This window comes from Trichoplusia ni, chromosome 3 (assembly GCF_003590095.1).
Source record: "Trichoplusia ni isolate ovarian cell line Hi5 chromosome 3, tn1, whole genome shotgun sequence".
Lineage (NCBI taxonomy): Eukaryota > Metazoa > Arthropoda > Insecta > Lepidoptera > Noctuidae > Trichoplusia > Trichoplusia ni.
This window is the reverse complement of record NC_039480.1, coordinates 4665451-4690148: the sequence shown is the minus strand read 5'-3', so window position 1 is coordinate 4690148 and position 24698 is coordinate 4665451. Positions and strand designations below refer to the sequence as shown.

At 35.5% G+C, this 24698-nt stretch overlaps 3 protein-coding genes across 4 annotated transcripts; all 3 read left to right on the top strand.

The window, feature by feature from the left end:
* Positions 1 to 527: 527 nt before the first annotated feature.
* Positions 528 to 10830, top strand: LOC113508980 (zinc finger and BTB domain-containing protein 17-like). Of its 2 annotated transcripts, none has more exons than XM_026892204.1 (9): positions 528 to 777; positions 1173 to 1280; positions 1634 to 2030; positions 2911 to 3101; positions 4393 to 4481; positions 5235 to 5381; positions 6757 to 6853; positions 7744 to 7839; positions 9340 to 9984. In XM_026892204.1, exons 1-9 carry the CDS (start codon positions 604 to 606, stop codon positions 9694 to 9696), a joined length of 1656 nt encoding a protein of 551 aa, XP_026748005.1. In that variant the 5' UTR covers positions 528 to 603; the 3' UTR covers positions 9697 to 9984. The 2 variants fall into 2 exon arrangements, with proteins under 2 accessions (XP_026748005.1, XP_026748006.1); XM_026892205.1 differs by lacking the exon at positions 9340 to 9984 and adding an exon at positions 10621 to 10830 and having other exon boundaries at positions 530 to 777.
* Positions 10831 to 16304: 5474 nt separating this feature from the next.
* LOC113508989 (probable galactose-1-phosphate uridylyltransferase) lies at positions 16305 to 21368 on the top strand. Its single transcript, XM_026892219.1, has 8 exons — positions 16305 to 16397; positions 17355 to 17518; positions 18200 to 18327; positions 18895 to 18972; positions 19238 to 19390; positions 19996 to 20071; positions 20285 to 20504; positions 20994 to 21368. Exons 1-8 carry the CDS (start codon positions 16376 to 16378, stop codon positions 21203 to 21205), a joined length of 1053 nt encoding a protein of 350 aa, XP_026748020.1. The 5' UTR covers positions 16305 to 16375; the 3' UTR covers positions 21206 to 21368.
* Positions 21369 to 21623: 255 nt separating this feature from the next.
* Positions 21624 to 24278, top strand: LOC113508992 (gastrula zinc finger protein XlCGF26.1-like). The gene has a single exon (XM_026892222.1). It carries the CDS (start codon positions 21751 to 21753, stop codon positions 22552 to 22554), a length of 804 nt encoding a protein of 267 aa, XP_026748023.1. The 5' UTR covers positions 21624 to 21750; the 3' UTR covers positions 22555 to 24278.
* Positions 24279 to 24698: the final 420 nt, after the last annotated feature.

Sequence of the window (24698 nt, the reverse complement as noted above, 5' to 3'; positions counted from 1 at the left end):
TGTTTTCATTTTGCAAGGTGACTTTCGCCTTGTTCAATACTCACATGTTCAGCATAAGATATATCGCGACCTCTTTCTTACTTAAGTGAAAAGAAAAAAAAACTTAATACCGCTACTATGATTTGAAATGAGTTGGTACTACTTGAAGTATTGAACCGTTGCAAGCGTGGTACGTTTAGTTATTCCAGAAACAACAGTAGCAGATCAGTGGTTATTTTTAGTATTTCATTGCATGCCCTTTATTCGTTAACCAAACTAATATTTCTGTATTCTAATTAACGGATATGTAGATCTTGGACATTGTCTCAATCGATATCGTATTAATCTTTTGGTTTATCTAATCACATACATTTTATACTGGTTTAGGTTTATAACTACATTGGAATGGTAAAATTTTTGATTACACACAAATGGTCAAGAAATTCGAGACAGAGGTCTTAACATGCTTATTATACTAGACACGAGACCTAAAAAAACAAACTACTTCAAGATGCTACCGAATTTCCTAGGAGGTGAAACAAAACGTAAGACTCTCTTCTTTTGACTTTGACAGCTCATAAACTGAAAACAGTGAAGCGCTCTGAAGAGTTTTAATGGCCAAAAATGTCGCGATTTCTTCTCTTAAACTTTGAAGACTTCGGTCTAAACCAAGATATAACGAAGACAATACAGTCCCACACCTTATTCTGTATCTGTTGTCTTGAAAGAAACGTCGCTTTCATAAATATTGCAACATGTTCGCATTCGGACTATTTGGACAATTTTACGAGACCAGAGGTATATACTTGAAACATTTGTTGAATTAAAAGGCCTATAAACCTGTAGCAAGCCGAGACTTTAGAACAATTCGAAGTTAAACCTTTTTTACTTGCATCTTTATGTCAAAATAACTTCGTATATTTACCTTTATTTTTTAGATTCAATCAAAATAACTCATTTCTAAACATTGCCCTATTTTATCATTGATTACCAGTGCTTAAACTATGAACTGCAATGAACTCTAATGTCATAAAGCGTGAGTCGCCATTGTGAAAACGAGATGCAGCTATACGCAGTCTATCGCTATCCCGCTCACACCACAGCGACTCCCGCATTTACAGTTAAAATCATGCGCGGAGTGTTAATTCAGGCTAACGATGTATTTTAATGATGTGTTTTAATTTCTGTTTTAGTTAAAGCCTATAAATGAAGTGATATGCCACACTTGTCATAACATGCTGAAGAAAATAAAACAATTTAAGGTGCAAGTGGAACAGAGCTTCAATTTATTGACAACACAAGTAAGTAATTATTTATATTTTTTGCATTATTTTTTATTAATAATATAAAGATTAATTTAATAAAAAAAAATATACAACACCAAAATATTACCATGTATGGCCAAAATCTATGAAAAATAATTTATGTCGTCAATACCTTTCTTTCCAATTTAAGTATGAATTTTTAAATGAAGGTTCAAATAATTGATTTTCAGAATTTTATTCTGCATTCAGTCACAGTCAAATTTTAGAAATAGATGACAAAATAATTTTTAAATACTGCTTAAAAACAACAAAGATACTTTGACTTTGACTTTACGACAAAACCACGACCCATTATTAGCCAAAAAATAACAAATTAATAATATCACCAGGCACTTGACTCAGAAGGAGCTGACATCAGAAAACCAAACTTCGAACTCTGCAACGTAGTAAACATAAACATTCCATCGGAGACGCCAAACCCAAGTGAAACGGAAGCCAGCACTCCGGTCCCACCAGACAAGACCACAACACCAGTGCCCGAACCAACACCAACACCGCCAGCTAACGAGAAACAGATGAAGAACATAAAAGAAGCGTTAAAGATTATTGATAATAACACAAAGAATGCATCCGTGAAACTGTTCACAGATTCCGTTAAGAATTTAGTTGAGAAAGAAGCGGCAGCGATCACGGAATCCGTTGCTTGTTTTATTAAAACGGAGATTCCGGAGCCACCGGTCATTGTTAAGATTGAAGGGAATACGTCTGTGGAGGAGGGAGCACAAGGTTAGTTTAGTCAAAATTTTTGTGGATCACACAAATGCTTGTCCTGAGTCTGAGTGTCTTTGTGCAGGTGACTAAAACGTCCTGTGAGGAATTAAATGTGTATGTGTGAGAGTCGTTTTGTAAGAAATAAAAGCCTTTATGTATGCAGACTATATTTTTATAATAACTATCTTGGGACTGATTCCTTATTAAATGATGTAACGGTTTACTCACGCGTATTTATCGGGGTAGCCCGACTAGTAGACGCGGCGGGCGAGCGAGTCGAACTTGTATGCAGACTTAACAAATTTAAAGTAACAATTCGAAAATAGAGCTTGTGGCTAAGCTATAAGTGAAACGATCACAGGTTAAGGTACGCTTACGCGGTCGGTCCGTTGATGGTAGACCATCTTTGTCATAACGAGTTCCTCCGAGTTTCGGAAGCCACGTTAAATTGTGGGTTCCGGCTGTTATTTAAACATCTTTGACAGTTTTTACGGGTAGTTAGAAGCTAGAAAGTCTGACAACCTGTCTGACTGTTGCCTAGGTAACTGGGTTGAGGAGATCAGATAGGCAGTCGCTCCTTGTAAAACACTGGTACTTAGCTGAAACCGGTTAGACTGGAAGCCGACCTCAACATAGTTGGGAAAAGTCTGTAATGATGATGATCGAAAATGCGAAGATGGATGGAATATTAATGCAGTTTTGCAAACAATATAAAAAAAAATAGTATTCATACATTTCTTATCTTACTTCAGAAAGCATAATCCCATTAAAAATGTAAACCCAATCGAAAGTTATAAAAAAGATGCGATCAATTTTGAACTGTAAGCTTACAATCATAAAGTTTATATTAACCCAACAATGCGAGTTGACTAAAATCCTTTTTCCTTTGTTACAGAAACACCAGTTTCTCCGAACATATTAAATATAAGAACTGTTATGATAACAGAGGATGAGCTAAAAGAAGAAAGGGCGACCATAGCTGCCTCAGACGCGTATCAGAAGATGCCGCATCGCTGTGATAAGTGCCTGATAGGGTTCAATTATAAAGAGAACTTGGAAGATCATAATAATAGGAAACATATGGCTGTAAGTATATTATTATTCTTACTATACTACTAATATTATAAATGTGAAAGTTTGTGTGTTTGTTTGTGACTCTTGTAAAAAGGAATTGACGGATTTGAACGAAAATTGGTACACAGATGGTTTATAATCTGAATTACCACATAGGATTTATATCGATTTTATGTTCCCGTGGTTGCCGTGGTCGATTTGTAGCGGAGAAGTTGTTTTAGCTAGAAATAAGCATTTTGACGTTCATATGAACAGGATATTTTTTATAGTCTGTTGAGTAGTTTACTATTTCGGTATTTTTGCCTGTTATTAGTTCTTTCCTCTATATGGGTAAAGGCTTTTACCCAGCGTTGGTCACAAATATCTTAATACGGATGTTGGAGTATGATAGGTCGTATTAGTTGAGTTTTTGTACGCTGGTATTACCGGCTTCGTTAATGGCGCCCAACGTGGGGCTCAAGAGGGTGTAGAAAGACGGTCTAACACCACATGTTAAAGTAATATTATTGTACGGTTCGGTACACTTTGCTTACACGCTGCAGATAAGTTATTTGAGTTCAAAGAGCAGAAATCATTGAATTGTTTACGCAAATGTAATAAAAAGTTTTGTAGCTGGCGACTAGTGGCGACTCCTTACTCTGTCGTTGCTTAAATTGAACTAATTTATTTCAGTTCTAAACAGAAATATCGTAATGAAATAAAAGTACATGACACACCTTTGTTACTTCAGCAAACGTGCATCATGTACAGATGAAGACTGGACAATTATTATGGTGGTGGAAGCGTGACAGCAATACACGGCTTATACCGGCATCTCTCTTTCACACACGCTGTAATATTACTTAAAGACATGACCGCTGACCCCTAGTTACACGGTCCTTTATGCCGGGGCAGCGGGATTGTCCGAAAGAGTAACTGCGGCCCCGGTACACGAAGGGCAAAGGAAGGAACATGGGTGTGTTTTAGTCAGTAGAAGTCTGACACTCTCTTCCGCTCTACCTGAAGTGGAAGGAGTCATTTGATGATGTCCCATCTGATGATCTGAAAAACGAAAGATAGTGTTTGACTGCACGGATAGCCGAGTGGTTGAGGTCACCACGCCAAACCCATTGAGCGCGACGTGTTGTCTCGATCCTCGCGTAGGACAAGCGTTTGTGTGATCCACGAATGCTTGTCCTGAGTCTGGGTATCTTGTGCATGTGACTTGTATGTTTGTGAAATCCCCCGCGACACTTGGATTACATTCTTTAGTTTGGGAGTAGTTTAAAAAAAAAGTGACTTATATTTGCCTTTTTTTTTTCAGAAAAAAGGCTGTGTCGTTTGCGACATTTGTGAACAAATCCTGTATCCGGCTGGTGGTTATGCTGCACACAAGTATAGACACTTTTCAAGGTGAGATTATAATAACACTTAAACAATTTACACATAGGATAGTTATTTAATGATACAACGGTTTACTCACGCGCATTTATCGGAATCGCCCGACTAGTTTCGGACCCAACCGGAGTCTTTAATCATGAGCTGACGCGGCGGGCGAGCGAGTCGAACTCAACGACACCAGTCGAGCGATTATTTATGCATAATCTTTGCTAGTTAAGTATTACTGTCAGTACCAGTTAAGTACTGTTAAAACAACACACTTATACCAACCAAGTGGTGACCATCGGCATACAATACATCATTTAATAATGAATCAGTCTCACGATAGTTACTATAAAAACATACGATACTTAGTTTCATCCTGATTTAATATTCCCATAGGATCAATTTCGATTTGCAAGTGGGCTCGCGAGCACTGTTTTTTTTTTAAAAAACGACCCCGCACTTAACTTAATGCGTGTGATCGCTGGGGTTTCATAAACATACATTTCACATGCACAAAGACACCCAGACTCAGAACAAGCATTCGTGGATCACACAAAAGCTTGTCCTACGTGGGGATCGAACAAACACACTCAGTGGGTTTGACGTGGTGACCACAACCACTCGGCTATCCGTGCAGTCAATATTATATTAGGAAGCGGTGAAGGGCGAAACTGGGTACTGTCCAATGTAACCTGACCTTCAAAAAGTGCCACTTAGTAGCCTAATTTGAATAAATGCCTTGATTTTGATTTTGAATTAGTATAATTACATATATTTTAGATTCGAGTGCGCGAAATGCTGTAAGAGATATCATTGCTACGAATCAGCGGTCGATCATTACAAGCTAGCACACACCGAGCAGGTGGAGAGGCCGACAGGGCGTCGCAGGAGGCCCGAGTACAGGCTGCCGCGACAGGATAGAGACAGGTCTGTATAATGAAATGTTTATATAGTTACCGGCACGGATCTTGAGCGCTCGTCGGAATAGTGGGGATCGCTTTGCCCATCTATACTAACAGTGCCGGCGTAAGGGCCACTGACACCCCGGGCGAAAATATTGTGGCGCCCACTTGAGGGAAGCAATATCAAGTGTTAGTTATTTGCTGATCCCAAGTAAAATTATATTAAGAATTTCATCTTTCCTTTAGCGTTACGTTTGGCGGAAGTATTCCACCTCTAGCGTAGAGCACAGTTCTGAGGGTTTGCGCCAGGAGAGGCAAGAGACTCCAACTTCAGACCTTGGCGCCCCCCAGAATTTGTCACCCCCCCCCCCCCCTCTAACGCCAGCACTGTATACTAATATATAAAGCTGAAGAGTTTGTTTGATTGACGCGCTAATCTCAGGAACTTCTGGTTCGAATTGAAAAATTATTTTTGTATTAAATAGACCATTTATCAAGGAAGGCTATAGACTATATAACATCACGCTGCGACTAATAGGAGCGAAGATAAAATGGAAAATGTGGCAAAAACGGGGAAAATTCTAACCAAGCGGACGAAGTCGCGGTCAACAGCTAGTCGTAAAATAAAATGCCAAAAAATTGTGCGTACTCGTCGTCTCGAGGTGCATGCAACTGCAGCAAAGAACGAATTTCAACTCATCCCTCATGTCGGCTATGACGCGATGCGCTGCGGGACACTCCCTGCTGTAGTCCGCCCCGCGTCTCACTTCATACCGCAAAAGGGACACAATCACTTCAGCGCAGGTCAAGGTCAGCGCTCAAGATCCGTGCCGGCAACTATACTAGTTCTGTTCATGGCAGGGATGCTGCGAGTGTTGATTGCATTACATTGTTGGATGTGTATGTATATGTGTGTCAAAATGTCTTTGTACCGACTATTAACATTTAATTGCGATAAAAATCTAGACAAAACTTCACCGCCTCCTTTAAGAATGTTTTAAGATTTTTCAACATCATCATCATTCACAGCCTTTATCCTCCCACTGCTGGGCATAGGCCTCCCCTTTCTCGTGCCAATTTCCACGGTCCTGTGCTACCCTCATCCAGACTCGACCCGTGACATTAAGTTAGGTTTATTTTTCCATGTTTTTATAAACTCACTTTCTTGTTTGTTTGTTTGTTTGTCGTTCCGGTTAGATTTTTGTAACTCAATTTTGAGGCACTTCCCGATAAGTTAGCAGGCTGAAATTTTCACTGTATCTCCAACCCCGATGACAATACAATTTACAACTATAAAAACGGCTGGACCGGTTTTGATGAAATTTGAATGGTTTGCTTTAAAAAAGTTGGTTTTTAGTTCTTTTTTATCTGTTTTATTATATTAGTTTAAATGATTGTAGGTCGCCACACGCGCCGCCCACTCACACGGTTGTGAAGAGACAGAACTCCGGGGCTGGTAAGAAGCATCTCGTATATAGGTGCTCAATCTGTAAACAAGTAAGTATTGTAGAATCCCTACTTACGTTCTATCCTTACGGCGACCTCCGTGGCCGAGTGGCGTACGCACCGGTTTCAAGGTGTCGCTAGCTCTGAGCTCCCGGGTTCGATCCCCGGTCGGGTCAATGTAAAAATGTACTACCCGCTCGGAGGGGTTTTTATAGTTTTGTTGTGTAGGGTTTCATAAATATTAATTGGACATAATAGTTTATCAATATTAATATTCACATGAGTTAATATATGGTAATAATATTTTTTTTAAAGTCACATACATAAAAACACCCAGACTCAGCACAAGCATTCGTGGATCACACAAATGCTTGTGTCTAAGCGGGGATCGAACACATCGCTGAGTGTGACGTGTCGCTTTTTGATTATTATTATTACCTTATATGTCCCACGGCTGGGCAAAACCTTCTCCAAACTTGTTCGACATGTCTGCGTCGCTAACACAAGTTTCATATTTAATAGTCATGTATTTCCACATTATTATTTTTTTAATGGCAATAAGTCTATAATATTTTTACAATAAATTAAACTAAACTAATATTTACATTTTTAAAACTATATCAATATAAAAAGAAAAATATACATTATTTACAAAGCGTCAAAAAAGATATGTCGACTTCATCCCTGCCAAAGTCGGAAAACGTGCCCAGAAGGCTGGCTGCATTGCCACGTTGTATGGCAATGCTAATTCTTTGGGCAAAATATAGACCAGCCTTCTGATCACGTGTAGAGTCGACCAAACGCTTTGCGAGTTCTTTATAAAGAACTCGTGCACCTGGTCCCCATTTCCCGAACGTCTCGACCCCAAACGGCTCAAAAATATAATTACCAACAAACAAGGTTATTATATTAGTTTCATATTATGTATTTTTTAATTACAGGTGCTGAAAAACTATGAAAACCTGCAGAAACATATGCAGATTAAACATTTCAAGAATTCCGGCCTCGAATGTGACCTATGCGGGAGAAAATATACTGTAAGTTGTGTCTGTTATTCAATTTTTATTTAATACTCGGTTACTGTGAAAATTTATCAAAATCGGTGTACCGATTGAGGTTCAGAAGATTTTTATAGTAAAAATACAATGTTATTGAAAAACTTGGCGCTTAAAAGGCTATATTTTTAGGCCTAATTAGGCCTAAAAATAATTTAATTTAGGCCAATAAGTTTGACGTGTCTGTCTCTCTGTGGTATCATAGCTCAATTTCAATTTCTTTTTTGAAGTGAAACTTCTTTTGGCGCATGAGGGTAAATTTTTTACAGTTGTAACGTCACGCCGGTATGCTAATAGATTTTTCATCCATTTACAATATTATTAGACCTTATACAGTGTATAAATAGTAAGTGAATCTATACTAATATCTATACTTTTAATAAATAAAGCTGAAGAGTTTGTTTGTTTGAACGCGCTAATCTCAGGAACTACTGGTCCAAATTTAAAATAATATTTTTGTGTTGAATAAACCATTCATTGAGGAAGGTTTTAGGCTATATACCATCACGCAGCGACGAATAGGAGCGACGATACAAGGGAAAATGTGGAAAAAACAGGGCAGGTATAAATCATAACTTATATGTTCTAACCACGGGGACGAAGTCGCGGGCAACAGCTAGTTTTATAAATAAACTTTTGTGATAGATTTATAAGTTGTCCTAAAACAAGCAATTATTCGAAGTAAGTAATATATCTGTTATATTTTTGTTTATTTACAATTATTTATGCTAATTGGTTTGAAGGTTGATTTCCACTTGCCACTCGGCGTTTGATTATTTAATAAATCATTTACCATAAAATAAAATAAATTACATAAATTCGCTTTTCTAAATTTTAAATTCAAAAACAAAATTTAATTAAAAATTTCTAATATTGACAAAAAACACTTGGCATTTTTATTTAAAATTCGTAATTTGACGATTTCAACAAATCATTGTGCTTAAAACATAAATAACAATATTTTATAAATTCTTATGACGAAGTTGTAATTTAAAAATTGTCATTTCTAGAGTTATCATTAATTTACAATAATTTTGTATAAATTTAAATTGAATGAGGTATTTTTACTATTTACAAATAATCACAAGGAATTTTTATTTAATATTCAACATCTGAGATTTTACTATATTATTTTCCATACAATATAAAATAAATGTATTTTAATAGTTCTCTTAATTATTTTTATTGAATACTAGCTGACCCAGCAAACGTCATTTTGCCTAATAAATTATTCCTAATTGTAAGTATTTTCTAATGCCACAAAAAAATCGGCCATAAAATAAAAAATAAAATTTTATTTTGGCAACCCTTATCACTTAGGGGTATGAAAAATAAATGTTAACCGATTCTCAGACCTACTGATACACATATAAAATTTGTTAAAAATCGGTAAAGCCGTTTCGGAGGAGTACGGTAACTAACATCGTGACACGGGAATCTTTTATATTAGAAGATTGAATTCAAATAACTTTTCATTTTCAGATTGCAATGTCAAAAAATGTGGTGCGAGAGTGTGAACATAAAATTACACTTAAAAATAAAATATCTGTTAGACGGCCAGGTAAAACGTCCACAGAACGATCACGTGAATTTAGACAGCGGAAAAAGGTTTTAAGAAATGCAATTAACAAAGATCTGAATATAATTACAAAGACTCCCAAAACTCCAGCAGAGCGTAGTCGAGACTACAGAGCTAGAAAGAGACAAAGACCTGAAGAAAATGTTGAAACTGAAGTAAATCAAGACAATTCTCAACCTTCGACTTCAAGTTTACTAATTAAAAGAAAAAAAACATCAACAGAACGCGTTCGTGAGTTTAGAGCAAGAAAAAAAACATGACGGTTTCAGAAAACATTATTGAAGATTGTCCAACATCATCGAATATTTCTAACTAGCGACCCGCCCCGGCTTCGCACGGGAGCAGTGCGAAGTAATATAATAAGTAATATACGCCACAGAATGTCTTTGACGTTCTTTATTTTGATAAGGATTCATACCATCGCCATTGCTGCATCGTAATAAAAATCTCTGGAATAAATGTTTCAAATTTGAAAATTGTATACTTTTCGTATTTCTTTTGATAAGGATTAGTACCATCTCAACAAAAACAGCTTCGCATACAAGTTTAGTTTTTGAATACAATTATTAGCCCAAAAAATGGTTATGATGAGCCAACCCTAAAAGATAGACATATGCTGTCTAAGACTTTTTTGTAGATCTTTTTATGGTGTACAATATTGTAGAACATTATTTTGAAGTAGCTTTTATGGTTAAGGCAGCGTTTGCAATAAAAGAATTAAATATTTAACAAAGACTTATAAATACATTTATTTATAATCATTTAACCCAGACTCAGAACAAGCATTCGTGGATCACACAAATGCATGGTCTACACCAGCGTAGGCGAACCTTTATGCATCAACGTGCCATTTTTTCTAAAAAAAGTTTAATGGGCATTCGCGTGCCATCAAATAATTTGGACTTTCTGATTATTTGGAAAATAATAATTATGAATACTATCAATTTGATCGTCCTAAAATACCTAAATCTGCGACGTGCTCAAAATATTGTGTCGCATGCTATTGGATCGCCTTCTCTGTCCTACGCGGAGATCGCACCCGCGACACGTCGCGCAAAGTGGGTTTGGAGTTATGACCTCAAAAACTCTGCTATCCGTACGGTCTTTAAAGCATTATGTATGTATCTAATTTCTCAGGTATTTTTTAGCTTCTGTATTATTAATAATTGTTTTTCTTTCCACAGAACCGGATTTATCTAAAGCGTCACATGGCGAAGCACTTCGCCGCTGACAAATGAAAGAAGAAAAGAAAAGCAATAAAATAATATCAACTTTTATAAATAACACATTTTGACTCACATTCACAAACTTGCTTTGGGTCAAAAAATTAAGGTTTAATGACTTTACATAAAGATACATCACAATTTATTAGATTAATAGTTTTAGAAATTGAACTTTTTGTTTGATTAAGCCTTTGCTAGCTTATTGAGATAGAATTTCAGTTTTAATTGCAAAAAAACAGTTAAAAATCCCGTTTAGATAAAGTGAGGAATGTTGGATTCATAACATGGAGGAATGGGTGTTAAATTTCAACTGCTTCCCAACCTAAAATTGCAGAAAAGCAATAGCTTTAAAGAATCTAAACCCCAATGTCACTCCATTTTAATTTTATCATAATCGGTCCAACCGTTTTTATAGTTGTAAATTGCATTCTCATCGGGCTTTAAGCTACCCTGAAAATTTCATCCTGCTAGCTTATCGGGAAGTGCTTCAAAATTGAATTGCAAAAATCCAAACGGAACGACAAACAAACAAAAAAAGTGAGTGTATAAAAATGACCTTTTATCCTCTGACAAAATCTAATTTAAAGTAAACAATTTGGTTCATATAAAATGTGAATATTGAAATAAGTTTTTGCTATGTAAGATATTATACTTAATAATGTATTAGATAATAAAAATGAAATATATTATATTAATCGAATCATAGTTGTCTAGTGTAATAGCCGGATTTGTATGCACATAGTTGCCAGTTCGATCCTTGGTTATACGCATTTCAAAATTATGTACTTTTTAACTAAGACACAACTGACAAACGGTGTAGGATAACATCGTGAGGAATTCTAGATTCTGAATATTGGAATTTTGAATCCTATCCTGGGCTAGAAAAGAGGCCTTTGCCCAGCTGTGGGACTGATATTATTTATATTACCATATATAGTCTGTCCTTCACAAGCGGAATCAAAATCAAAAGTTTTTATTTCAAATAGGCCGTTTTCCAGGCACTTTTAAAACGTTACAGTAGTGACTCTAGTTGCACGGTTCCAAAGTGTCATTCTTATGGAGAAGAACCGCCAAGAAACTTCATAATAGTCCAGAACAGTCAAAGCATATATAAATATGACCCCAATATTTTGTAGAATATTGTTTTTTTAAGTGCAAAGACTAGTAGGCAGTTTTCAATAGGGTATTTGCCTATGGCCCGATTTTTCAATCGTCAGATAACTTTTATCTGAGGAATAAATATGGCCGTTTGACATATTTTCTTTACAAAACCTGTCAAAACGTCAAACATATCTGTCGAATTAAAGTTATCTAACGATTGAAAAATCGGCCCTAAATCTAATATATCAATCTGTTTACTCCGTCAGACGAATACACAAAATATTTGAAATACGTATTTTCATATTATGACGTCATTAAAAAGTAAAATTAAAAGCGTACTGGTAAGTGACGTCACACGAGATTTTAAACCACTGTATACACTTCATTGTTTGTTTATGAGATAAAAGAAAAAATACGTATCTAATACTAGCTTTTGCCCGCGACTTTCTTTGCGTGGACTTCAGGACACATTAGAAACCTCAAAAATTGTAGCCTATGTGTTATTCTGATGTATAAGCTATATTGTGATAAAGTTTCATTCAAATCCATTCAGTAGTTTTTACGTGAAAGAGTAACAAACATCCATACATCCATACTTACAAACTTCCGGCTTTTGTAATAGTAGTAGGATCTTTTGGAAATCTGTCTAATGGAGTAAAGAGGTTTTCTTGTCAAATACACACATAAATGCATAAAAATATGTATAAACCCTTCGTCTTGTACTCATCATCATAAAATCGGGATTAACACCGACCTATGTGTTAATGCAGATTATAAACTATCTGTGTAACAAGTTTCGTCTAAATCCGTTCAGTGGTTTTTGCGTGAAAGAGTAACGAACATCCATACATACAAACTTTCGCGTTTATAATATTAGTAGGATATCTGATTATCTAAATGTGGCTATAGCAAAATAGTTAAATATAATATTAAGAGAGTATTTTATAAGTATTAAGTAATTTTTAAATAACTAGATTATATTTAATATTATGACATACATACTTATGTAATATTGTCAATAGGAGTATAGAAAATATATACAGCATTTAAAATATTATGTTTTATTTTTTTATTCGTACATGAATTATTATTTTGTGTCAAGATAGCCTTAATTAATTGTCAAATATAATAAAATGCGACATGATAACCTCCTTCTTTTTTTGAGTCGGTTTTATAAGTTGGTAATACATAAAAAAATACCGACTTAAGGTGGTTTGATGCTTAAATGATGTAACGGTTCACCCTCGCTTATTTATCGGGATCACCCGACTAGTTTCGGACCCAACCGGAGTCCTTAATCATGAACTGACGGCATCGAGCGAGTCGAATGGCCCCGCGTCAAAGTAGTCGGGCGATCCCGATAAATACGCGTGAGTAAACCGTTGTATCATTTAATAATGAATCAGTCTCACGATAGTTACTATAAGTCAAGTTATATGGGTTGCAAACAATTCAAAAAGGTTTTTTTTTTAATTTGATAATTAGGGGTCGATTCACACCGGAACGGCCGGTAGTGTCATTATATAACAAATAATTTTGAATCCTATCAACTTCAGAAGAATGTTCATATTCATATTCATTTGAAAGCAAAGAAGCAAACCGCCGCTGTACCATCGTTGGGAGTTGATCCTTATACAGCTAACTTCAGAAAGGAGGTTTTTATCAAAACGTTTATATTTTTTTGTTTATAACTTCGTACTGGATGATCCAATTTTGTTAATATTTTTTCATTTAACGTGAAACAGCTGTCGTTTGATCCCATCAATTTCGGCTTAGTAGTTTTAAATTGAAATCGGTCGTAAGTTATTGTTGTTCAAAATATTATTTTAATATTGTTATGTCACAGTAATTATTAAGTCTGAGTGGTATTTTTGTGTATTTAATTGAATGTTGAAACCTGCGACGAAAGGAATAATAATTAATTAATATAACCTGTATTGGGCGTTCTTTATTAAAATAAATAAATGGTCTGTAAGCAAATTATATGTGTTGTAAATATAAAATAAGTCGCAATTTTAAATTTGTTTGTTTAGAATAAAATTTTGATATTTGTTAGAGTTTTAAAGTAAAATATAATCTTTTTAGTACTTATGTATTGCCTCTATAAGATAGAACAAATAAATGAATACAATTTTTGGGCATTTTTCTTGTTTATTACATAACCAGAGAGCTCGTAGCTAAGGTATAACTGCACAAGTTTATCAATCACAGATTAGACTACGCTTAACTGAATGGGTGATCTATGTCATAAAGAGTCCCTCCGTGTTTCGGAAGTCACCTTAAATTTTAGGTCCCGGCTGTTTTTCATACATCTTTGACAGTCGTTAGGAGCAAGGAGTATCGTGTTGCCCAGGTAACTGGGTTGAGGAGGTCAGATAGGCAGTCGCTCCTTGTAAAACACTGGTACTTAGCTGAAACTGGTTAGACTGGTATCCGACCCCCACATTGTTGGGAAAAGGCTAGGCCGATGATGAGTTAAGTTACTCTTGATATAGTCGACCATCTATGTCATAACGAGTTCCTCCATGTTTCGGAAGGGGTTCAATTGTAGGGTCTCAGCAGTTATTTACACATCTTTGACAGGACTCAAGAGATTTATTGTAAAAACTATTTAGCTTTTGCAATGCTAATCGTATGGCGCGCTCGTAATCTTACTTCTTTATGTTTCTATGCCCTGCCCTGTATCTTTTCGACGTCTTTCCAAATAATGTGTCCACTGAACAACGTTTTGGACCTTCTATTTACTGCACAAACCCCTAAGTTTTGGAGTACAATGAGATCGAATCATAGACGCACCACTTTTTTTCATAATAATAGGGATGATGACTGGGTACAAAAAGATAAAATCTCATTAGTCCTTCAGTTAGATAATTGAAAAGTATAAGACACGTGTTTTTTCCTTTTTCAGAAAAACTAGAATTGACAAAAATTAACTGCTTTAAAGTTTAGGAGAGGGCTTGTGACGTAACGATAGAGTAAAATTTATACTCAATCGTGACGTCACGCGTAAGTTTCATTCACTGTAATTTGGTCAATTTATGTTTGCGGGACAAATTAAAAAATACATATCCATTATTATACAAAAAACTACAAGACGGACACTGCAAAAAAAAATTGTCATCATCCCTATTGGTTAGTGTCGGACTCTTACTGACTAAACCTGAACCGCCGTGCTACATCATCCGCGTTTTTATGTCGGCGTATGATAATGCGAAGATACATCTGGATGACTGGCAATTGGGGGCTATGTCCAGTAGAGGACGAATATGGACTGATTTTAATGATGATGACGAAGGCAAAGAACCGAAACTTCCTCTTCTATTTCTAAAGATGTTTCTTCTTGAATTAATCTTGTTACTCACTCTCGATTTATTTTGCGGAACTTAATAACTGATTAGTTGCTAAGTTCGATAGACTTGTGATAAAGTATTTATGATGTTGTAAATATATTAAACTGATGTTATGTTGGTTACAAAGATTAGGTATTTATGTAGATATGATACATATATACTTAATGGTTTATTTCTTGAATTGTTTCTGCCTAAACTCTTCTACTGATTTCGGTAGGTGTGTTAAAGCACAGTAAAAGTGTGTATGAAGGATTTGCAACGCATTGCCATACACCAACACAAAAACGCGGATGACGTAGCACGGCGGTTCAGGTTTCGTCAGTAAGAGTCTGACACTACCCGTTCCCCGAGGAAGCGGTTGTCCGTGACTATTCCCGTGCCTTACAAAAAGAGAGTGTTTCAGTTAATTTCAGTATTTGTATTACGTACTTTGAAACTCAGTCACTGTTTTTTTTGGGGTTTCGTTCCCAAAGGATAAAAACGAAACCCTATAAAGGCTTCGCTGTCTGTCATTCCGTCCATTCTGTATTTTATTATCCGGGATAGCTTCAGTTGACATCATCACAGATGACATATTTCTGTAGCCGCCGAAGTTAAGCAAAGTTTGTTACGGTCATACGCAAATTGATTTGTCACCCAACTTATTTGTTTAATCTATTTGTCCGGAACCCTCAGTGTCGCGAGTCTGACTGGCACTTGGCCGGTTTCCGTGATGCATCCTACTGGAATCTTTATGAGCAGTTTAGCTAATGACTTCAGCGCTAACCACTTTATTATAATATAATATATTATATTCTTTTGAAGCGGTCTAAACACTTAATACATTATTCATGTATTTTATCTATAAGTAGTTCTCAGATATTTGAATAGATTGAAATAATTGAAAAAGAACAATGCAAATAGAAAAACAATCTTAAGTGTGTATTTTTGTCTAAAAAACTCAGCTTTAGCAACCAAATTATATTATATACCACTGAAATAAATTAATCCTTTCTTTGTATTACCTATGTATTTGTATTAAAACGACACACCAAAATTCTTTCAAATCTTTTCTAACATTGTACCTTTTCAAGTTCCTAAAATTATACTTTTCTAATATAATTAATAAAATATTCTGCCTAACTCCGTACCCGTACTGACTACTCAATGATACCGCGATTCTTTATCACTTCAATAATAATCCATATTGCGACTACGTTTCAGTATTGCCCTTGACACAGCCAAGAGCAGTCACGTCAAACGTAGCTACGTAATTTATCAGTAAAATGCAAGAATTCTCCGCAACCGGTAAGTTAATTTTCATGTTAATAAGTTGTCTTTACTTCATAACCGTTTATTAAAACATTGGCATATATTTTTGGTTAACTTATAAATTCGTTTTAATTGCTCAAATGGTTAAATTCTTAGTTAATTTAACTAACCTACTTATTACCCGTTTTAGTTTTAGTTTCTTTTTTTTGCTGTGGCCACACTGTTATGGCATGTTTTTTTAAGATGGCGGGGAAGAGGCGGGATCTTTGAAGTGATTGATTAATTAAGGTCGTTGCTCTTAATGATTACGTATTTCTGGAGTGTTATGTATGCCCCGATAATGTTAAAGATATTAAACGAAGTCGATGAAAATATAGTAGTTAAATTTGAGTAAATTTAACAGCTATATTTTCAGTAATGGGTGTGCGCTCAATAAAAAAAAAACTTTCTTTAAAAGAGCAATAAGCCATTCCAAAAATGTTAGTTGTCAGATATTTTTTTCATCTGTTATCAATTTCATGAAGGAAGAACAATAATTTAATGTTCGAGCAAAATATAATGATTTTATATTATAACTAGCTGTTGCCCGCGACTTCGCCCGCGTGATTAGAAGATATAAGTTATGATTTATACCATCCCTCCAACCAGTTCCACTGTATCTTCGCTGCTATTAGTCGCAGCGTGATGGTATATATCTAAAACCTTCTTCGATTAATGGTCTATTTAACAAAAAAAATGATTTTTCAATTTGATCCAGTAGTTCCTGAGATAAGCGCGTTCAAACAAACAAACTCTTCAGCTTCATATATTAGTATAGATTTGTATCCATAGTGCTATGTCTTCCTGAGCTATTATATAAATAATGTTCTATAGTATGAGACTATTGCAAAGAAAGGTATGGAAGAAGAAGACATGTAGCTACCTCAAATAAAATAATTATGACAAGGGGAATGATGCTGATGATGGCTATACAAACTGACCTTGTATCTCCAGAACACCAGCACGTCCGCTACAACCCTCTCAAGGATGAGTGGGTGCTAGTGTCCCCTCACCGTTGTCTGCGACCCTGGAGCGGCCAGACCGAGGCCGCGCCAGAGGACCAGCCCCCAGACCCCCTGAACCCCCTGCTACCAGGCGCTGTGAGGTCTAATGGACAGGTAAAGTATGGCCACTGGTTCGATCTCGCATCGTCATCCTTATTGGCCTATCATCATTACCATCATAAGTGTTTTCTGTTGGGATCGGCTTCTAGTCTAACTGAATGCAGTTAAGTACCAGTGTTTTACAAGGAGCGACTGCCTATCTGACCTCCTCAACCCAATTATCTGGGCAACACGATACCCCTTAGTTATACTGGTTGTCTGATTTTCTTGTTCTACCGACTCCCTGTAACGACTGTCGAAGATGTATAAAAAACAGCCGGGGCCCCCAATTAAACGTGCCTCCCGAAACTTCAAAACTCGTTTTGACATAGATGCTCACTCATCTTCGGACAGAAAAGTTTCAAATTCCGTTTATCATCATAGCGAGAACTGTAGCTATCATATCGAGGATACACATATAATTTTAATACTTTAGGAACAACGTGGCAATGCAGCCAGCCTTCTGGGCACGTTTCCCGACTTTGGCAGGGATGAAGATGTCTTTTTTGACGCTTTGTAAATAATGTATATTTTTCTTTTTATATTGATATAGTTTTAAAAATGTAAATATTAGTTTAGTTTAATTTATTGTAAAAAAAAATATTTTAATTGATTATGTAACTTTAGGAACAAATTTACAATAGTTAAATAAGAATATTTTACAAGTTATTTCTAAAGTAACATGTTCATCCGCAGCAAAACCCCCCGTACACATCGACCTATGTGTTTCCTAACGACTTCCCCGCTCTTCTGGAGAAAGTCCCGGAGCCCCCGCCATCAGAACACCCGCTGTTCAGGTCCTCAGCTGCTAAGGGAACTTGCAGGTAAGTGAGACTGTCAGCCATTTTCCTTCTCTTAAAAAATCGACAGGGAATCTAACATAAGTCGCGGGAAGTTTCGTTACATTTAAGTCACATGCACAAAGACACCCAGACTCAGGACAAGCATTCGCGGATCACACAAATGCTTGTCCTACGTGGTTATCGAATCCGCGACGCGTCGCGCTCAGAGGGTTTGGCGTGGTGGGCTCAATCACTCGTCTGTTACCATGACTGTCATCCTCGACCTGCCTGGATTTCGCCGTTCAAGTCTTAGCCACCATTCTGCCATAAATTTAGTGCATCTACCGTTATTACGAAAAAAATAGTATATTATATATAAATATCCTACTAATATTATAAACGCGAAAGTTTGTATGTATGGATGTTTGTTCCTCTTTCAAAAACCACTGAACGGATTTAGACGAAACTTGGTACACAAATAATTTTAAACCAGGATTAACACATAGGATAGATTGTATCCCGATGTTATGTTCCCCTGGGATCATTTTCAGTTGTAGCGGGCGGGCCTGCGGGCTACTGCTAGTTGTAAATATAATGTTTTGTTTCCAGGGTGATGTGTTTTCATCCAGACTCCACAATGACAATTCCGTTAATGACGATTGACGAAATTCTTGCTGTTATCAATGAGTAAGTATGACTACAGAGTACCGATATAGATTTCTATCTCAAGAAAAATTAGCTAAATTACCTTCAAGTTTTTCTAAATATAACGAAGTAAGCTTGGGGTTATATTATTATATATACGGCGGAAAAATGGCTGCCAATAAAATGTCATTGGGCGGGTCACATCGGCAAAACTATTGATCCCATAAAAAAATCCCAAAGTTATATCGTCATAACCATGGACGAAGTCGCGCGCAAAAGCGCATAATAAAATATAATCTTATTACAGATGGGTCAACCAACTACAAGAGCTTGGCCGTCGTTACACCTGGGTCCAGATCTTCGAAAATAAGGGTGCTATCATGGGTTGTTCTAACCCTCACCCACATTGTCAGATCTGGGCGTCCAGCTTCCTGCCTAATGAGCCGCGGGTTAAGGAAAGGTAGGTCTCGATTTTCTATTAAATTAAGCTGTATCAAAATGACTGTTTTACTGCTTATATTACGGCGAGAGCTAGCGAAAACAATCGTTTTTCTTTTTGCATGTATAATTTTGATAGCGAAATCGCACAAATTAAATACGTATTACGATAAAATTATATAGAAAGTATGTTCAAAAGACGAGGTTAATTTATTTATTTATTAGGTATACCAACAGCATAAGATACATATGTAACAAATTAGAAATTAAGTAACATAGTGTCTCGTATACATGCCTATTATAGGTACACACAGCATTTATATTATAGGTGTACTAAGGTTTTTCTTACATGAATTTATATTAAATTAAAATTTACTTATACAAATAAAAAAATATACTAAAACTTGGGGTAATAAAACAAGTTAAACAACTAGCTCTATAGTTAAACAAAACAAAATATAACTTTAAAATCTTGAACACAAACCCAATCTTCATTTCAAATTAAAGCTTGAGAATTAGCTCTTAGTTCAAAAAGGTATAATAACTATTTATTTTGATCATTGTGTCTTTTTATATAGAAATTGAAGTATGTCGCTCCTTATAAAATCCTTGCTATCTCCTTTTCAGGTGTCAAAAAGAATATTACATTAAGTTTAAGCGATCTATGCTTGGCGATTATTTGAAAGAAGAACTACAAAAGAAGGTTTGTTTATTTTTCTGATTAGATTTTGTGGCTATAGATTTACATAAATATTTTTATTATTGTGGATTAACTAGTTAGATTTGAGCAGTAATGCAATACTTTTTATAATTCAAGGCAGATTTTGTTCCGCAGCTGGGCAAAGGCCTTCCTTCCGATTCCATTGATTATTATTATCAACGAACTATTCTCATATAATGATTATATCTTTCACAGGAACGTATCGTCGTCAAAAACGATGAATGGGTAGCCTTAGTTCCCTACTGGGCTGTTTGGCCGTTTGAAACAATGCTATTGCCTATTAATGGCCGACCTCAGAGAATGACAGATTTGAATGAACCACAAAAAAGGGCGCTGGCAGAAATTATGAAACAGTTGAATATTAAATACGACAATTTGTTCAAATGCAGCTTTCCTTATAGTATGGGTTTCCATGGTAAGTTTCGTTGGAGGTTTTGAGAGTAATTTTTAGGACTACGAGTTCTAATGGCGCCAATTTGTAGAGAATGAAGTGTTGCCAGAAATAGTAGTATTTTCAGGGATTCCCCGGAAACTCCATTTAAGTGAGAGCCTTAGTAAAGGCTACCACAGATCCTACAGAAGAAAAAGCTCGGCTATAACTATCAAAATTACATCATTTTTTTATATGGACCCGTAATATGAAATCCTTGAAGTGCTTTTAACTTAATTTTCTTGTTGCAACAGTATTTTTATTATAACTAGCTGCTCCAACCTTACCACGTTTAGAAAAAACGTATGTTATCTTTAGACAAAAAAATCACCTCGCTTTTTTTTTTTGCTTAGCTGTTACTGTCCCACTGAAGGGCCAAGTCCTCCCTTAGATAACGGTACATAATTCGAAATAATATTTCTATAGAACCATCCTAATACTTTTACTGTTATAAATTTTACTTTTTTTCCGCAGGTGCACCAACAGGAGCGTCTAAAGCCCCCGGCGACTCGCCTCATTGGTTACTCCACGCGATCTATTTGCCGCCATTACTGCGATCGGCAACTGTCAAGAAATTCATGGTCGGATACGAAATGCTAGCTCAATCACAACGGGATCTAACTCCAGAGCAAGCCGCGCAGAGGTTGAGGGAGTGTGACGATGTGCATTATAAAAATAAAAAGTAATTTTGTTTAGTTGGAGTTTGTGCCTTATAAGAGGCTGAATACGCCTCAGAAACATATGTAATTATAGAGATTTGTTAAACGTCTTTTATACTTATGAAAATATAAAGGGAAACTAGTCATTAAGGAGTCATTTTTTAATAATGTTTGATATTTATATAATCTTTATCCATTTTTAACTTTTGTTATGTTTGTACTTCAATATGTTATCCTTGTAAATAAATGAAGTACTTGTCTATCACACAATTCTTTCATTTACCAATTACATGCTGACCATTCTCATTTTTTTTTATTAGATTCACACTTTTTGGTAAATGGCAATACTGGAATTGTTGCGTTCCAGGTAAAAGTAGCAGGTTGTATTCGTCTCACTTTAAAATTATTGCTATCCTGTTCTACTACACACGACAGCTGACGAGTGACGTTGACAAATGCACGGAACTATAGACAGTAGACAAATGTCACTTTAAAAGTTGTTTTCTTTTTTTAGTTTTATTTTTGTTTAACAACGCTTTATTTCTTTTTCTCCTTAATTTGCTGTTATCAAAATGAAGACAAAACAAGGCGGTACGTGTACGAAGAAAAACGAGTGTAATATCTGTAAAAAAGTGATTATCGGTAGTTCATACAAGTTCAAGTCACATTTGTATCAGCACAGTGCCGTAAAATCTCGATTCCAGTGCTCATATTGCTCAAAAGAGTATTATAGGCGGGATGTATATGAAAAACACATTGCCGTGCATACTGGTGCCAGAAAAGTTCACATCTGCGATTACTGCGATCGCGGATTCGTCGACAAACGAAACTTGATCAGTCATTTGAAGATCCACGATGATTTCTTTGCTCAACCTCCCGTTCAGTACAAATGTATGGCTTGCGGCATCATTTATTGTGAAGAAAGACTGCTCAAATATCACATAAGGAAGCATCACTTCAACTTAAAAGAAAAAGAGACGACTCATGTGAAAAAACGAAAAAATGAAACATGGGTCGAAAGAGTTATGGAGTCGGAAATATGTGTTGAAATGACCAAGATTAACGACAGCGTTATTAACATAAAGAAGAGTCCGAAAGTCAGCAAAGAGTTTGCTAACATGGAGAATCTGGAAAAATCGAAGTTTGACGAATATATCTCTTCTGTATTTGCAATGAAAGACAGGTCTCAATATTCCAGAGCTATTTGTGACTATTGCGGTAAAGAGATGTTGAAGAAGAGTCTGCAGTCACATATAAGGGAACGGCATTTGAAACTAAAGAGGTTTAAGTGTGAAGATTGTAATGCCAGCTTCAGCCGTCATTATCAGTTAGTTAATCACATCTGCGGTAAGGTTCGGACAAGGAATCGCAAGTAACAGACAAAAGGGAAAATAATGCATGTTGTTGCAAATTGAAAGCTGACTCAATTTTAATGTTAAAGAGATTATTTTTGTACACTTCAGTGATGATATTGTATGACATAATTATGTATGTATGATGGTAAAATTTCATACATTAAAGATGGGAACAATATTAGTATGTTATTACATTAAGCTCAGCCTAACAGTGATATACAAATATTTGTGAAATTTCCGTCAAATGATATGTTTATTGCTTGTTAGTCCTTTGTTCAGGCAATCATACTCATGATCAGTACATTACCACATAAAAAGTAAGATATATTAAACAAAAAATAATATTAACCTCTAAAATATTTGCACTCAGAAGTGAAATTTACCGATTGAATATAAAAATGAGCAAAAAACACCATTGTCTTGGTTTCTGGACCTGAAATAATCAAATGTACTGTTTTTTTTTTCTATTTGCTTGCTTGAATAAAAGTCCAACAACTAACATAACTTGTAACAGATGATAAACAATTTTATTTGTTATTGAGACACTTTTTAAAGTTGTGGTAATAATGGACCAGCAATAAACTAGGCCTAATATATTAACATCCAAAATTAAAAACTATTGTTAAGTAAATTTTTATATTTTGACTGATAGTGAAAAAGCACAATAAATGTCTTCCAGTTTGTTTAAATTATAACTTCTAGCATAAAATCATCCTATATACATACATCCCACTGTTGGGCACAGGTGTCTTTCCATATTATTATATGAATGGAATAAGCATTGATCACCATGCTAGCTCACTGTGTGTTGACAAATTTAGATTCCAATGTTTGAATCTAGGTTATTAGGTACTTCTTGCATGTATTAAGTTTAAAGTTCAATTGTACTAAAAAGCTTAATGCTAGAATGATGCTTAGCTGAGTGACCATTTAAAATGTCCATTTGACTAAAAATGACATAGCATGACAGTTGAGGGTGACATTTTGATTGATAAAGTGTCAATTTATGTTAATAGCAATTTTGCTTTCCTAAATTTGACTTGATCCCAGTAATAACTATTTAGGTAGATAATTTGTCGTTTTGAATGTGATTTCAATATTATTTTGAATGATGTTGAGATTTTTTTGGGGTATATGTACTAGTGATAATGTTTTAAAACCCCTGCAGACCTCCAGCCTGTCTCTTAATCGGGATGACAACCAGTCTTCTTATCGTATGGTTGATGCACAACCTCATGTAACCCAGAGTAAACACCGCCTGTAGGCCTCTGACATGGCGTCACGCATTGATTTCAATACAGCATCGCATTTAATACCTATTCGGTATCAGCCGATGTATAATTTTGATGGTCTTGAAATTGAACTTCCTAATTAGGCTGATAAGGATGATGACTAGGGGTTAAAATTAAAAGTCGCGTTTGTTGTTATAGAGGCAGCAAAAATACATCAACTATTAAAATTCCACTGTTTAGCTGTCAAGGTTCATGAGATACAGTTTGACGGGCGGATGGATAGCGGAGCCCCACTAATAGGGTTCCGTGAATACCCTAGGTGCGGTACCCTAAAAAAGTGTGTGCTTAGTATGCAGTGGTTCAATGAATTAATTAAAATAAGAAACATTACAATATTTAAATATGAAAGACTGATGATAATATTTGTCTTCTATTACTTTAAGGATAAGTTTTAAGAATTGAAAATTCGTTTGTTACACACATGTTCACACTCATTATTGACATATTCATTTTTTTAAAATAGGTGATGTTTTGTATGTAAGTTCTTTAAAATACTCTGTTAGATTGTATTATTATTAAATGTATTTCGTTTATACTTTTAATTTGGAATAGTTACTTTATATACCGATTACCATATATATATAACTGGTATTCTTACATATATTTAAGGGGTCAATTGTATAATATTATCATCATTATAATGTTGCATAATAATAGGGATGACGGCTGGGTATAAAAATGAATTCAGTTCCTCAGTATCATAATTGAAAAAATATTAGACACGTATTTTTGCCTTTTGCCTCAACGCAAATTTACAAAGATTTTTAAAGGTTAGATGAGTTACGTTGTGACGTAACGATTTCGTAAATTTTATTTGCAATACCTACTCATTGTAATTTTATCAATTCATGTTTGTTGGTCAAAAGAAGAAAT

Bases quoted from the DNA above. Each gene is read 5' to 3' on its own strand.
- LOC113508980 (XM_026892204.1), top strand. From the start codon at position 604: ATGTCGCGATTTCTTCTCTTAAACTTTGAAGACTTCGGTCTAAACCAA. The intron at 778-1,172 runs GTATATACTTGA...TTTCTGTTTTAG, and splicing joins ACAATTTTACGAGACCAGAG to TTAAAGCCTATAAATGAAGT. The intron at 7,840-9,339 runs GTAAGTTGTGTC...TTTCATTTTCAG, and splicing joins TATGCGGGAGAAAATATACT to ATTGCAATGTCAAAAAATGT.
- LOC113508989 (XM_026892219.1), top strand. From the start codon at position 16,376: ATGCAAGAATTCTCCGCAACCG. The intron at 16,398-17,354 runs GTAAGTTAATTT...TTGTATCTCCAG, and splicing joins GCAAGAATTCTCCGCAACCG to AACACCAGCACGTCCGCTAC. The intron at 19,391-19,995 runs GTAGGTCTCGAT...TCTCCTTTTCAG, and splicing joins GAGCCGCGGGTTAAGGAAAG to GTGTCAAAAAGAATATTACA.
- LOC113508992 (XM_026892222.1), top strand. From the start codon at position 21,751: ATGAAGACAAAACAAGGCGGTACGTGTACGAAGAAAAACGAGTGTAAT.